The sequence below is a fragment of the Emys orbicularis genome, chromosome 7 (assembly GCF_028017835.1).
Source record: "Emys orbicularis isolate rEmyOrb1 chromosome 7, rEmyOrb1.hap1, whole genome shotgun sequence".
Classification (NCBI taxonomy): domain Eukaryota; kingdom Metazoa; phylum Chordata; order Testudines; family Emydidae; genus Emys; species Emys orbicularis.
In genome coordinates this window covers 81946056-81961702 of record NC_088689.1, presented here as the reverse complement: position 1 = coordinate 81961702, position 15647 = coordinate 81946056, and the positions used below count along the sequence as shown (strand labels likewise).

General features: G+C 60.0%; 1 protein-coding gene across 1 annotated transcript; it reads left to right on the top strand.

Annotated features, from left to right (window-relative positions):
* The first annotated feature begins 2573 nt into the window (after window positions 1–2573).
* On the top strand, window positions 2574–11218 carry HYAL2 (hyaluronidase 2). Its single transcript, XM_065407976.1, has 3 exons — window positions 2574–3500; window positions 10151–10240; window positions 10817–11218. Exons 1-3 carry the CDS (start codon window positions 2574–2576, stop codon window positions 11216–11218), a joined length of 1419 nt encoding a protein of 472 aa, XP_065264048.1.
* Window positions 11219–15647: the final 4429 nt, after the last annotated feature.

The following is a 15647-nucleotide window of genomic DNA, read 5'->3' as shown; positions in this document are numbered from 1 at the left end:
TGCTCCCAAGTCAATCCTTATACCAACTCCTGCTGGGCGAGGGCAAGGCAGCAGACATGCCTGCCCCATTGTCTGCGGCGCCCGGAGAAAACGGGCTCCGAACACTGGAATCGCAGGGGACTCTGGGGCTGGGACAGCCCGGACCCACACACACACAGCCAGCACCCTCTGCCTCGCTACCCACAGCACCCCATGCTGGGAGACGCTGAAACTGGAGTAACCGGGACCCCCGCAGCCAGTGCTCCTGCCCCACTCCCCACAGCGCCCCCTGCTGGGAGAGGCTGGGGCTGGAGTAACTGGGAGCTCCCACACAGCCAGTGACCCTCCCCACAGCGCCCCCTGCGGGCAGAGGCCGGCGCTGCAGCAGTTCGCCGCTCCCCTAACTGCCGCCCTGGGCGGGCTCTGTTGGCCCGGCCGCTCCCCCAGCCCCGCCCTGCCCCGGCGCGCGCCGCCCCCTGTAGTTCAGTAGCAAGCGGCGCCTGGCATGCCAAGACAGCCGGGCTGTACCAAGTGGCTCCTGTCGGCTGGGGAAGGGGGTGAGGACTAGGGCACACAAAAAGAACAGTCCCCGTTGCCACGGAGCGTTAAAAACGTTGCAGACCGAGCCAGGGGCCGCAAGACTTCCCTCCCGCTTCCGGCCAGTCGGCCGCGCGCTGAGCCAGTGCCTCCCTGGAGGCGGGGGGACTCCTTGGGGATCTCCCCTCCCCTTCAGCTCACGTTGGGCCGCTCCAGCCTCTGGGCTTTTAAAGGGGCTGCCGAGGCCGGCAGCGGCGAGCGGGGCGGTGCTGGGCTCGTGGCCCTTTAAAAGGGGCTCGCTGGGGGGGCAATGGGGAGCTGAGTTTCAGGTGAGTGCGCGCCTGGAGCGCAGGGGAGTTGTTGGGGCCCGGCCGGCCGGGAACTTTCCCAGCTGCCGGGAGCGGGGCGTGAGGCAGCAGCGCTGGGGGGCGTGGGGCGCTCCCACCGGCTCCGGTTCTAACGCGGGGGCTGCCGACCTCTCCCGCTGCCCGGCGAGCGTCCCGCTCTGGAGCGGAGCCCTGGGTGGCCGGGGAAGGTTCTCTGTTTCCCTGCCTTGCCTTGCCTTGCCCTGCCCCGCTCCAGCAGCTTGCGGTCTGGATTCCGGCGTGCGGCTTGGCTGGGGGTCCGGCGAGGGGGGCCCAACGGGCAGCCCCCCCTAAACCTGGGGAGCTGGTAACTGGGGAGCCCCGGCTCTCTCCCGGACGCGCCGCTGCACGGATTCCCTCTCCCGGCTCTGTGCTGTGATTTGTGCCGCTAGCCTGCCGGCCGGGCTGAGAGCAGATCTGTTCTCGCTGCAACACCGCTCCTTGGGGCTGCTCTGTGCGGCTTTGTGCGAGCGCTTGCTTTGCTGACACCCACATTTTTCCCTTCCCCCCGCTCCCCCTTTGCTATTTGATCTCCGGCTCTTGCTTCTCGCCGATCGCTTGGCCTCGCAGGCTATTGCAATGGAAAAAAGTTCGCACTGCCCCGCAGCTCGTGCGAAGCCTGTTGCTCCGTGCGCGGAGCTGCCGAACAAAAGGTGGCCTCGCTGGCACACCCGGGCGGAGCTGCGGCGGGGGTCTGGGGGTCGCACGAGGGCGCAGCTGGGGGAGAGGGAGGGATCGGTCTGGAACAAAGCGTGTCCGACCCACCGACTGCGCTGATAAGCGAAGGCCCGTACATTCCTGGGATGTTTTAGGACTTCAAACCTTCGGCGTGGGGCCCGATCCTACCGGTTTACCGCCAGCCTCAATCCGGAGTGATTCGACCGGAGTAGTCGGCGCCACGTGTGGGAGAGATGGAACCAGGCCCTAAATTGCAAGCTCCCTTCCAGGGAGGTTACGTGCCTGCTGTATGATGGGGCCTGGCTCTTGCTGGTGGGGCTGTCAAGAAAGCTATGCTGGAATTGTACTGTTGCACCTGAGCTCTGGAGCCGGCCCTTTGCTGGGGTTAGGGAGGCTGTTCAGCCTGCTGTGCTGACAGACCTGGGTCTGGGACTGCTCCCAGCCCTGTACCTGTGTTGGTGCTGGAAGATTTTGTGGCTGGAAGCTTCCCCTCCTAAGGATGAGTCTCTGCTGCCCATCAAGTCGTACTGGGCTCAGGTGGGTTGCGGCAGGTCAGGACCAAAGTGCCTTGGCAGAGTAGGGCAGGAAGGCGGGTCTGAGATGCTAGTCTGCAATGTAGGAGATCTAGGTTCAGTTCCCAGCTCCACTGCAGTCGTCCTGTATGGCCGCAGGCCAGTCACTTGAGCGTTGTGCCTCAGTTTCCCTTCAGCAAAGTGGAAAAGTGTTCTCCCCAGTTCAGAGCAGAGATGCAGTGACATTTGTGAGGTGCTCACATGGGGGCCAGTGGCAGACCATTTGAGTATCTCAATGGATTGGAGGGGCATTGGCAAAGCTGGGTTTGTGGGGTTGGGATAGTAGGGGGGCTTCGGGGCATTGGCAGAACTGGGGGAAGCTTGCAAAGCTCTATTGCTAGCGGGGTGGGGGAGTGCCTTTTGCCCTACCCTCTTACAGCCTTGTCCCTCTGCAGGCTGTGACCTGAAGCCATCCTGTGACTGAGCAGCCCAGTGAGAGAGAATGCGGGGAGGCTCTGCGCTGGCAGTGCCATGGCTCCTGGTCCTTGCTGTCACTGGCGGCCGTGGGCAGGATGAGAAGCCAACCTTTGCCCCCCTTTTCACCCGGAAGCCCTTCATTGTGGCCTGGAACGCACCCACCCAGGACTGCAGGCCCCGCTTCAAGGTCCAGCTGGACTTCAGCCTCTTTGACCTGCAGGCCTCGCCCAACGAGGGCTTTGTAGACCAGAACCTCACCATCTTCTACAAGGAGCGCCTGGGCCTCTACCCCTACTATGATGAGCAGCAGGTGGCTGTGAATGGGGGTGTCCCCCAGAACAGCAGCCTCCGGGAGCACCTGGACCGGCTCGAGGAGGGCATCCGCAAGTACATCCGCTCAGAGGCCAAGGAAGGGCTGGCTGTCATTGACTGGGAGGAATGGCGGCCCATCTGGATCCGCAACTGGCAGAACAAAGACATCTACCGCAAGAACTCCCGGCAGCTGGTGCTGTCGCGGCACCCCGACTGGCAGGAGGACGTGGTGAACAAGGAGGCCCAGTACGAGTTTGAGAGCTCGGCCCGGAAATTCATGCTCCGCACCCTACAGTATGCCAAGAGCTACCGGCCCAAGCAGCTGTGGGGTTACTACCTCTTCCCGGACTGCTACAACCACGACTACAGCAAGAACCCAGACAGCTACACGGGGCGCTGCCCTGACGTGGAGAAGACACGCAATGACCGGCTGTCCTGGCTCTGGAAGGAGAGCACAGCCCTCTACCCTTCCATCTACCTAGACCAGGTCCTGGCCTCCTCTGAGAACGGCCGCAAGTTCGTGCGCTCGCGGGTCATGGAGGCTCTGCGGATCTCCCACCAGCACCACGATAACTACTCGCTGCCTGTCTTCGTCTACGCCAGGCCCACCTACAGCCGTAAGCTGGACGTGCTGAGCAGGGTAAGGCGGCGCCCACGCCCCAGGGGCAGACCCATTTCTGCCAGAAATGTTGGAGCTAGAACCCTGCTTCTTCCTGGCCCAAACCTGGGCCTCTAGCTCTCTGGTTCTGGGAGAGGGTAGTGGGTGGGCTCACCACTAGGGGGCAGTGTGATCACACACCCTCCCAGCATATTACAGCAAAGGCACCAGAACATACCAAGGGGACGGACTTTACCAGGGCCGGCTCCAGGGTTTTGGCCGCCCCAAGCAGCCAAACAAATAATAAAAAAAAAAAAAAAAAAAAAAAGCCGCGATCGCGGTCTGCGGTGGCAATTCGGCGGGAGGTCCTTCGCTCCGAGCAGGAGTGAGGGACCGTCCGCCGAATTGCCGCCGAACAGCTGGACGTGCCGCCCCTCTCCGAAGTGGCCGCCCCAAGCACCTGCTTAGTAAGCTGGTGCCTGGAGCTGGCCCTGGACTTTACACAGTCTTTTCCAGGCCCCATGTGATCTATGCCAGGGAGGGTGGGAGGAATTGATTTTTCCCACCATCCAAGGCTTTAAACAAAGGCTCCTCAAATTCAACCCCAGCTGTGCCCTTCCTGCGTTGTTGTGGGCTGGTGGCGCTTTTATGGGGTAGAGCAGGGTCCCAGTCCCACTTGCCCCTCTGCATCTGAGCTGACTTGCCAGCGGCCCTGTTGCTTGTGCTGCCTGGGCATAGGGCTCTTGCATGGTGGTAGCCAAGGGAGCTGAGACAGGGCAGCTGGCAGGCTGGGGTGGAGGAGAGAAGGATGAGTAGTGGAGGGGGGTGGGGGAGAATCTTCCCATGTTAGCCAGGTGGGTCTGAGATTGCACTCCAGCTCCCTGGTCCTGCCCAGTGTTGCCATGGCTGAGGAAGGCCTGACCTTACCATGCCCCTCCTGGCGGGGGGAATGCAGCTGTTGAAATGGGAGCTGTGGCCCTGCCGCTGTGCAGGCTAACTGCACATTGACAGCCATGACTTCCCCTTTCTGGATCCCACCCTGCAGGGCCCAGCTTCAGGAGGCAGCCAGAAGAAGAGCATGGCCTCAAGAGGCAGGACTCCTGGGTTCCATTCCCGGCCCTCCTGCCTGAGCATAGGCAAATCACCTAGAGCCAGATTTTCTTAAGAGCTCAGCTGAAAATCTGGTGCCTGAGCTCTCTGGGACCCAGGTGTGGCATGGGGGAAAGGTCCCATGTTGGGGGAGCCATATGGAGCTGTGGTGGGGTGCAGAGTCTGGAATGATCACATCCTGTACTATGCCCCTGTTAGCCAGCCCCCCTGCCCAGCGTAGAAGGTCTATGCTGCCACAGGACGCCCTCTGCAGTGCCATGGATCTCCATTGGGAAGTCAGTTTCCTGGTGCCCCATGGTGTAACTGTCCCCACAAGGGCCTGGGGGGGGGGGAGCATGATGGGCGGGGAGGTGGCTGTGGTGGGGGAGAAAAGGCAGGAGTGGGAGGGTGGTACTGGTACCATTGTTCTGGCCCATCCATGCCTGGCACTCAATCCATGTCTGGCACTTAGTGGCAGGACCTGCAGATACATTAAGCCGTTCTCGGGTAAGAAGCCATTGCAGTCTCTCCCTGTGGGGCAGGAGCGCGTCCCAGCTGTGAGCAGGCAGGCAGAGGCCAGTGTCTGCCACAGGGGGGTTCCCCATTGTCCTGTGTGGGGCTCCAAGTCATGCTGTTGGGGTGACGGGCGGGAGTGGTAGATTTGGGTAACTCATGTTGCCAGCCCGATATGGAGATTGAGTGTGGGCTCCGTGGGCCAGGACAGCAGCTCCATCAACCTCCCTGCTGATGGGGCAGGGCTGTGCCCTGGGTGGGCTTCTTCAGCAGAGCATGGAGGAGCCTTGGGTGCTAGCAGGCGGTGGGTGGGCAAGGCAGGCACCCAGCTCCCTGGCAGCAATGGGGCAGGGGTAGGAGGCAACAGAATCTCATTCTCTAACTGTTGAGGATGTAACATGGGGTGCCTCACTGAAACAGGGGATGTAGGGTCTCCCAGCCGTTTAGTATAAAGGGCCCCCTTGTAACAGAGCCCATGTGAATGGGCTCAGGTCTGAGCCCTGCTCCACTCTGCGCTCCCACCCTGCAGGCATGGGGGGAGGAAGCTGAGCCAAGCCCCGTGGGACACCTGTCCGCACAGAGGCTCTGCGGGATGTTTGGCTGCTGAGATGGGGGTGAAGGTGCCACTGAGGCCCTAGCAGCTGCACCCATCAGCCCATCTATAGTGCCCAGCATGCCAACTCTGGGCACAGCGCCCCCTGTCAGTGACTGAGTAGAAGTCCAGGGGGCCCTGCACACAGCCAGCTGCTAGCATGGCTGGGGCTGCAAAGCCATCTCTCTGGGGCGGACTGGGAGTCAGAGGTTCTCTGGGTCCCCATGCTGTCCTGCCCAGTTGGGTGGCTCCTAGCTGCATGGGAGGGGGCCTCTCCACCCTGGCCTTCTGGGCATGTTGAGGGGGTGGAGATGAGTGGGAGGACACGAGAGACCCCAGCTGGGCAGATTCCTCCCTCGCCCCCCCCCCCCCCCCCCCCGCTCTTGGTGTTTGTGTCCTCCTTTTCTGCTGCCTGCCAGGGCAGTATATGCCTAAATGCTTCCTCATGTGACCTGAGTGCAGCTCCTGGCTGGGGCTGCTTCCCACAGGAAGCGCTCTGGGGGGCAGAGGGGTTCTGGGGGGGAGGGATGGGAGTGGGGTCTCTGTGGGTGGCAGGCTGCTTCTCTCTGTAGTACATATTGTTGCTAGAGTGCAGCTCCCCTCTTAGTGGACAGGCCTGATCTTGTGTGCAGGGGAGGAAGGACCAGGTGTTCTAATGGTTAGAGTGGGAACTGGGTGCCAGGACTCCTGCGTTCTATTCCTGGCTCTGGCTGCGGAGTGGGGTCTAGTGGCTAGAAGAAGAGACTGCGAGCCAGGACTCCTGGGTTCTATTCTCAATGCTGGCACTTAAATTTTCTGACCTTGAATAAATCCTCTCCTGTCCCTCAGTTTCCATTTCTGTAACATAGGCACACTAGTCCTCATGGAGGCAATGAGAGGGTTAATTATGAGACACTGGATGCTGGTGTTCGGCAAGTGCCCTAGTGATAGCTTAGGCATAGCACTGGCAAGGAGCAGGGCAGCCGGCTGCTGGTCATTCTCATAACGAAAGGAGGGAAATGGGGTTTAGATAGCATTACGATAAAGTGGATGTGCAATTGGCTGAAAGATGGTACTTCATAGTTAGCTGGCAGACTGGGAGAGTGCATCTAGTGAGGTCTTGTAGGGATCAGTCCTGGGTCTAGTGCTAGTCAATATTTTCATTAATGACTTGGACGATGGAGTGGGGAGTTTGCCTATAAAAATATGTAGGGGACACCAAGATGGGAGGTGTTGTGAGCCCTTTGGAGGGCAGGATTAGAATTCAAAACAACCTTGACAAATTGAGAATTGGTCTGAAATCAACAAAATGAACTTCAGTAAAGACAAGTGCAATGTACTACACTTAGGAAGGAAAAATCAAATGCACAGCTACAAAATGGGGACTAACTGGCTAGGTGGTGGTGCAGCTGAAAAGGGCCTGGGGTTTAGAGTGGATCAAACTGATGTAGTAGAGTTGCCCACCTCCCCCAAAGAGGCTAATTTCATTCTGGGATATTTTTTACGGGAGTGTCGTATGGGAGGACATTGTCCTGCTCAGCATGGATGAGGCCTCATCTGGAGTGTTGGGTCCAGTTCTGGGCATCACACTTTAGAAAGATGTGGACAAACTGGAGAGAGTCCAGAGAAGAGCAGCAAAAATGATCAAGGGCTTAGAAAACCTGATCTGTGAGGACAGGTTAAAAAATTGGGGCATGTTTAGTCTTGAGAAAAGAAGACGGGGGGGGGAGAGAAACCTGATCCCAGTCTTCAAATATGTTAAGGGCTGTTACGAAGAGGATGGTGATTGATTGTTCTCCATAGCCACTGACAGTAGGACAAAGACTAATCGCCTCCAAGGGAGGTTGTGGAATCCCTGTCACTGGAGGTTTTTAAGAACAAATTAGACAAACCTCTGTCAGGGCTGGTCTAGGGTTACTTGGTCCTGCCTCAGCACAGGAGGCTGGACTTGACGGCTTCTCGAGGTCCCTTCCTGCCCAGCGTTGCTCTGAAATCCACGAGTCCAGCATTTCTCAAATGTGGCACTGTGGCCACATGCAGCCACCAGGGGTTTTTCGCATGGCCACAAGAGCCTCCTGTGCAGTGAAGAGGGGGGGAGGGAAAATCAACCTCTTCCCCCCTCCCTGCATGTTGCTCCTGGATGCAGTGCCCTGCACTGCCTCTGGAGACAGGTGGGGTACAACACTGCAGGAGCAAGGCGAGTTCTCAACCCACCTTGATAGGGGGTGGTAGGGCTCAGCCCTGGGGTGGTTGGGCAGCAGGATCCAGTGGTGGGCCTTCAGGAACCTGGCCATGGGACTGCAGGTGCCAACCCTCTGCTCTGGCCGTGTGGCCCCAGCTTCAGGCTCTGGTCCCCGGTTCCAGCTGCAGAGCCGACCCTTGGTGCTGACCTCTAGCCCCTGCTGTGAGGCAGCAGGCTCCGACCCCCAGCTTCAGCTGCATGGCCCCTGGCTCTGACCACGCAACCATGGGCACTGACCCCCGGCTCCAGCCATGCAGGCACACCAACTCCTTCCCCCATTTGCTTTGGGCCCCTGCTGTCTCCCCTGGCCCTGCATCCATGGCCCCAGGCCCCCACTACTTCCTCCTCTGACCCAGGGCCGGCGCTTCCATTAGGCGACCCTAGGCGGTCGCCTAGGGTGGCAGGATTTGGGGGGTGGCATTTTGCCGCCCTCGGCGAAAATTTGGCAGCGGGGGGTCATTCCGCTCTGGGTCTTCGGCGGAAATTCACTCGCTCCGGGACCCGCCGCCGAAGTGCCCCGAAGATGCGGAGCGGAAGGACCCCCGCTGCCGAATGCTCAGAGGAGGAGCGCTGCCGCCTAGGGCGGCAAAAACCCTGGTGCCGCTCCTGCTCTGACCCCCCCCCCCCCGCCTTAATTTGTCCTGGGGCTTGCATGTTTGTTAATATCACTATTCTCAGCAAGTATCACTTTCCCCAGCAGACTTATCACAGCCGCCCAGCTAGCTACCAAGTGTGCTGTGAAAAGTGATATTAGCCAACATACAAATATCACTTTTCACAGCACTATTTTTGAGTCTGTACCCCAAAAAAAACCACCCTACATAAATAAATGACAATGATTTGGATGTGTAGATGTGGATATTTTTGTTTTTCCTAAAGTTAAGTATTTTAGGAAAAAGTGTCAGTGTGGCACTAGCAAGAGTTGGTCACACTCCGAAGCCACCAACATTTTTGTTGAGAACCCCTGCACTAACTTCTGTGCTGAAGAGCTGGCTCTGTTTGGATTAATGTGACGTGAAGGGACTTTAATAGGCTACAACCCCTTTGTGAGACTAGGATAGCAGGGGGCTGCTGTGGGTCAGGATTGAGGGGCATTGGCAGGGCTGTGTGGGGAGAGCCTGGGGCAGGGATAGCAGGGGGCTGTGGGTTGGGATTGAGGGGCACTGGCAGAGCTGTATGCAGGGAGCCCAGGCCTGGGATCTCGGGGGGCTGCAGCAGCCAGGTATGTGTGGGGAGGCTGCTCAGAGCCTGGTTCTCAGTTGCTCCACCAGTCCCACTTGCTAGACAAGTTAATCCTGCAGCCGCCCACCCCTATCCCAGGCAGGAGCTGAGCTGCAAGGATGCCCTGCCTCCCACCTCTGGCGCTCTCAGGGCAGCTTCCTGGCTGCTGGTGGCTCCCAGTGCTGTGAGGCCCAGACGCCTCCCTCCTGCCTGACTTTCAGGGCTTGTTCCATTAGGCCACCTGCTGTCTCAGCAGCCCTGGTGGCTAGGCCTAGCCCAGGAACATGCATGCTGGCCTGGGGCAAGGAAGGGAGAGGCAGGAATGTGAGGAGCATGGGGTGGGGATGCTCCACCCCCACGTGCAACTAGGCTGGGTGCAGCCCTGGGATATCTCATATCTTGGGTAACTGGCAACCTTTCACCCCCAGCTGCTTCATGGACTGTAAGGGGGGAGGGTGGGACTGCTCTCCCTGGTGCCAGAAAGGCAGCCATCTCTGGGGTAGAGTTCAGCAGCTGTTCTAACAGCACCCAGCAACAGTGTGGGGCACGTTATGGAGAATCCCCCAGGCAGCTGGACTGGGGAAGAGATGGGGGAGCAATCAGGGAGGTGCAGTGTAGGGAGCTGGGATTTGGGCAGCAGAATTGGGGGGGGGGGGGTGAGTAAGTAGGAAAAGTACACTGAGATCTTTAATGGCAAGTTAGCATGCCCAAAAGCACCTGCCTCTAACACCACAGCAGGGCACTAGTGCCACCCAGGAGGCCTCCTGGCACGGTCCTGGCCAGGCCTAGCCCTACTCAGAGACTAGCAGAGAGCTCAAGTCTCTGACGCAGCCTAACTGGAGTCTGAGCACCCCACCCCACCCCCCCAACCAGGGGTTGACTGCTGCAGCACTGCCCTCCCACATGAGCCAATGGCCCGAGCCTCCTGCCTCTGGAGTATTCAGGTGGAAGCAATAGATTAGAGTATGCAGGTTGGTTCAGGGAGCTGCACCTGCCTACCTCCTGCTGCAAGTTTCCACCCTAACCATTGGCTTTGTCTGGATTCCTCCCTGGCAGATGGACCTGGTCTCCACCATCGGCGAGAGCGCAGCCCTGGGGGCAGCTGGTGCCATCTTCTGGGGCGATGCAGACTACACCAAGAGCCAAGTAGGTACCGGGGGAGGACAGCTCCCCCTCCGCCCGCAGTAGGGAAGCATCCACCTGCCATCTGAGCTCTGGTATCGAGCATGGGGAGCGCCTCTCAACAGGCCTGCTCCTGCCCCCTGTGGAGTCAAAGACTAAAATGAAATTGGGCCCGGTGCCCTGCTTGCATCTGCCTACCGCAGCTTGTGCTGTGAGTGAGCCGGGGCTGCGCACAGTGCGTGTTGTGGCCTTGCTGGACGCTCTGGTCTGTGCCCACTAGGTCTGAGCATCCCATGGTGTCTGACCCACTGCAATCAGTGGGTCAGAGGAAGCTGCCAGTCTCCTTGGGGCCCTGCCGATCCTGGCCTGCTCAGCATTTCTGCCTCCTGGCTTGGCCTGGGCATAGGGTAGTGCCACCCCCTGCATGCAGCAATAGTGCTGCCAGCCCCTGGGGATCTGAAGGTAGGTGAAAGAACAATGCTAGCGCCTGGCAGTGCTATTGGTGGGCTTGAACTGCCCCTGGATTCCTAGCAGGGCTTGCCATGGTAGTCAGGCCACAGCTCTCCTCTGGCTCTCGCTCACCCCTCATTCCCTTCCCAGAGCACCTGCCGGACTATCAAGGCCTACCTGGAGGAGGAGCTGGGTCACTACATCGTCAACGTCACCACAGCGGCTCAGCGCTGCAGCCAGGCACTGTGCCAGGGCTGGGGGCGCTGTCTGCGCCGGGACAGCACCGCCAACGTCTTCCTCCACCTCAACCCGCTCAGCTTCCAGATCCGGCACCGGGGTGAGGCCGACGGGCAGCAGCCAATGCTGCGGGTGGAGGGGGAGCTATCTGCCGCCGACACCGCATACCTACGGACCCACTTCCGGTGCCAGTGTTACCAGGGCTGGCGTGGGGACGCGTGCGAGCGGCAGCTGAGCACCCACAACAGTGGAGCCTGCCCGACCTGTGCCACTCTGGGACTCCTGGTGCTGGGGCTCCTGGCCTGCTTGGACTAGCTCGGCCCCTTACTCGGGTCCTCGTGGCAGTAGGCAGTCTTCTGGTGCTTAGCATGGCAGGGGCATGGGTGCAATAGATGGCACTTGTAGCCAGAGCCTGGTGTGCCCTTCCGTGGGGCAGACAGACTTAGAACCCAGGAGCCTTTTGTATTTCATTTAGTGCCGATGTAGTGGATCTATTGGAGGTGGCCCCCTACCTGTGCCACAGCCGAGGGGGCGAGAGGTCCCTCCAGCGCTCCCTGCTGGCCAGCACAGTGCCTGTAGCTGGGGGGTGGGGAATGTTCTTGGGCAGTGATGTAGGGGTAGGGGGCAGCCTGCAGCTGCGGGGTGGGGAAGATCTGCCCTGGTGTGGAAATACAAGGGCTGTGCCCTGGACTGGCTTCATCCCCCAGGGCCAGGTAGCCCCTCCTTCCCTGCTGCTGGGTGTGCCCCAATGCGGATCCTGGCCCCATGGTGTGTGGGTGGGGGGGGATGCTTATCCCCTCCCCGGCTCAGCAGAGGGACAGGGGCCTCTCAGCATGAGCCAAGCTGCACAGGGGGTGTGGGGTGCCCCCTAGCTCTACCCTAGGCTTTGTGGGGTGTGGAGGAGCAAGGGGATGGCAGGGCCCTTCTTCTGTTGTAAGGAGGGGGGTGGATAGGCAGTGAGCGGAGGAGTGTCGGGGAGGCAAGGCCTGATGTGACAAATACTACTGTATGTGTCTGGAAACCCCCCTGGGGGCAGAGTTTATGGGCTGTAGGAGGATATACCCTTCAGTGCCTGAGTGAGGCAGGGGCTGGGCCAGGTGCCTCCCAGGAACCAGCGCCCTGCCTCTGTCACCGAGAAACCAAAGTGCTTTACCTCACCATTAAAGGCGGAACGAGAGAGCAGGCGGCTGCTGTTTGCTTACGGCGCGGCTCCCCTTTGCCCTGGGAGCAGGGGGCAGCCCCATTTCCCCACCCCTGCTGCAGGGGAGGCTGGGGCAGGCGTTCCAGGGGCTTTTGGTTGGGCCCCTCTTGGCTGGCACAGTGCCTGGGATAGGGAGGCAACTATATCTGCGTCAAGTCCAGACCATTTTCCCCCCCATCCCCCAATGCTGACAATTCCCCGTTTCTCCTGGTCCCTGGTGTATGACTCAACAGCCAGCGTGCACGGTACCAAGCACCCCTCCCTCCCCAGCTCACTGAGCTGCCCTCTGTTAGCTCCTGGCACACGGCAAGGAGACATCTGCCTGTGAGGTCTCCTGCTCCTGTAGGGTGTGCACTCTCCCTGGCTGGGCAGTGGCTTCCCGCTGGGCTGGATTCCCTTTCCCCCTGGGATGGCAGCAGAAGACTGCTGTGGGGAAGGCTAGCTTGTGGAGGGGGCACTAAGGCTGGGAGCTGGTGTGAGTCATGCCTGCAGCTCCAGGGCAAGGGGGGGCAGCAGGCAGCCCCATGTCTCCACAGCCCAGCCAGGTCATTTATCGTTCAGCCTGTGACTTGTTCCATGTACAGAGGCTGGTACCTCATGGGAGGCCTGCCCTCCAACATCTGTCCATAAAACTACTGGTGGCCCTGTGCGCCAGCAGTGTGGTTTCTGCATGGATTCTCTGCTGCTGGGGGCTGAAATGCAGCCAGTGCTGGGGAGATACGCAGGGGTGTTTTTATTGCGTACAGTAATGCTGCATGCTCGTTCAAGGCCAGCAGCGAGGAGGAAAGCTGGGGCTGCTGAAACCACAGTGGGTGACTGACCCTCTCTGGGGTGGTTTCCCTGGAAGCCATGCGGCTGGGGGCTCAGGGTTAATTACAGGAGGTGAGACCCATCTCTGACAGCTGGCCCTGCTCATGCACTGCAGGGTGCTGCACTGAGCTACATAGCTCACCCCCTGCTGCCAGATCTGAGTGCTGGAAACTTGGCTCAGTGGGGTGCCTGCTGCTCTGGGATGTTTCCCTTCCCCTTGGTCTCATGCCCCTCAGTATGGTGTGAAGCCAGTAGGGAGGGGGGCTGTCTTTGCCCACTCGTCTTTGTGTTCTCCTTAAACAGTGCACATGCGTTGGGTGCTACCCCCCCATACCAGCACTGCCCCATGCCCCGGGCATGATCACCCTGTGTTGGTACCAGCACTAGGGGAGGGGCCTTGCTTTTACAGCTGGCCTGAAATACAGCAGCACCCGGGGAGTGGCCATGATTGATGGGAGAGCGCCCCCTACTGAGTAACCCCCTCTGCTCCCTGAACCACGGCATCCTGAGCGTCCCATTGGGGTCAGCAGTGACTGAGGGGAGCGTGCCCCCAACTGAGCCCCTTACTCAGGCCTGGTGCTACTGGAAGGGTATGGGGGTGTTTGACCCCCAGCAACTCTCTAGGGCCCCCAAATTATTGTCAGAAAAGCCAAAACATGCCAGTCTTCATCCTTTCTATAATAGAAATCACAGAGCAAGAGCCAGGTGCTAAATTTTACTTTGGTAAATGCTTAAAATCCAAGATTTCCCTGTGGTCTAACACACACACCTGGCCAGGGGGTTGTTTTATTTTTCAGTGACATCCAGGGCCCCCAAAGTAGATCCAGTAATGAGACTCTAGAACCAGCCCTGCACCCACTTATACTCCCTGCAACACAGCACCAGCTGAGAGTACCCCACCCCACTTTCTGTAGCAGCTGGGGGTTGTGGGGTGGTCACTCACCCGAGGCTTGGCTAGCCCAACCCTGCTTAGTGTGTGCCAGCCAGCCAGGTGCACAGGCAAGGTAGCTGCAGTATCACATAGTTGGCTCCTCTCTGCCAGGGTCAGCTTGGTGTCTTTGGTTTTTGTGTGTTTTTGCAGGGCATGTCTCCCCCATGATGCTTTGAGGGTACATTTTCAGGGGGCAACAGCCCAACAGGGCTTTTTGGGAGTCTCGTTAGAAAAAGTCCTGGAGCTGCAGGCATGGTGGCCTCATGGGGAAGGGCCCCGGCAGCTTGCCAGGCTTGGGCACGTGGCTGGACGGGATGGAGCTGGGGTCAGTAGGGGGAGGGCGGCTGAGTGGCTGGCACTTTCTCTCGTTACCTACTAATAATTTCAAAGATGAGGCCAGGCTTGACTTTCATGCGGCTGCTGGCCTTCCAGTGCAGTTTGCAAGAATGGACCCCCTTGTTCCAGGACAGAGGAGGGGAGGAAGGGGAAGGAAGAAGAGGGGGATGGGAGAGATGAGGGGACAGAGGGCTCCAGCCTGACTCCCACTCCCGCTAGGCAACATGCCCCAAAGTACCATGGGACAGTGAGGGGAAGGGGTTATATGGGGGTTGAGGCAAGTGTTCAGTGGGAAAGGGGAAGGACAGGGCCGGATTAACCTTTTGTGGGTCCGGCGCCAAACATAGTTGTGGGACCCCATGGAGGCAGTGGAGCATGGCGCGGGGAGGTCAGTCCCCAGAGCGAAAGGCCAGCCGGAGGCAATGGGGCGGGGCATGGCATAGCAAGGGAAGCCCCGCTCCGCCCAGTGCGAGGGCACTATTTACAAACCGGCAGTTGCCAGATGCACAGTGGCCCGCCTGGCCCTGTGCTGCCAGCATGTCCCCTTGGGGGCAGGGCCATAGGATGCCACACAGCCCCCACCCAAGACCCCCCAACTCCCTATGGCCAGAGCCTCCCATGGACCCACTATGCCCAGCGCCCCCCCAGACCCAACCACAACTGCCCAGCACCCCCCATAGAATCTCCACTCCTTAGTGCCCCAACACACACAGATCCTCCCTGCCCCTTCACAGCCCAGCACCCACCCCTACTCCCCACAGACCCACTCCCCCAAGCCCTGCCTCCCAGCCACACTCACGGGCCCTGCTTGGAGGCGAGTGTGTCTGCTGGGCTGAGCCGGCAGCGCAGGCAGGGTTGGTCCCAGGGCTGGGAATCGCTCCATCCCCTCAGGAGTGGTGCAATCAGCCAGGCCAGGACCTGCCTCGGCCGGGGGCCCTCAAGACGCACTTGCCTGGAGGGGCCCAGCCAAGCTCCCCGCACTGTCTCCTCCCCACACCTGACTGAGACTGGCCAGGCTTCTGCACCAGTCCCAAGCGGCTCAGCTTCGGGGAGACAGGTGGGGCCCCAAAGGTGGTAGGAAGCAGAGACTGCCCAAGGCTGGAGGTGCACTGGGGTCTGGCCAGGGGGCTGAGAGGAGCAGGGGGTGGGGCCAAGGGGTGGAGGGGAGCCCTCAGCCAGCCTGCAGGTAGGACGAGAGGAGCAAGTGGTGGGTGGGGGAAGCCAGCGGGGTCTCAGGGCGCAGTGCATGCAGAGCAGGCCGGGGCCTCTTCTGAGCATAGGCCTGGTTCCATGGAGCCACTGGAGCCATTGTAAACCTAGTACTGGGGAAGGAGGGGTTTGTGCAGCCAGTTGGGTGGGGGCTGAAGGGAGGGAATGGGGGGGCTGGAAGGAGTGGGGAAGGGGATGGGGAAGGCCACGGGCTCCTTTTGCTGGGTGTCCATGGGGCAGGCCCAGCAGCCCATGTG

Bases quoted from the DNA above. Each gene is read 5' to 3' on its own strand.
- HYAL2 (XM_065407976.1), top strand. From the start codon at position 2,574: ATGCGGGGAGGCTCTGCGCTGGCAGTGCCATGGCTCCTGGTCCTTGCT. The intron at 3,501-10,150 runs GTAAGGCGGCGC...CCTCCCTGGCAG, and splicing joins AGCTGGACGTGCTGAGCAGG to ATGGACCTGGTCTCCACCAT. The intron at 10,241-10,816 runs GTAGGTACCGGG...TTCCCTTCCCAG, and splicing joins CAGACTACACCAAGAGCCAA to AGCACCTGCCGGACTATCAA.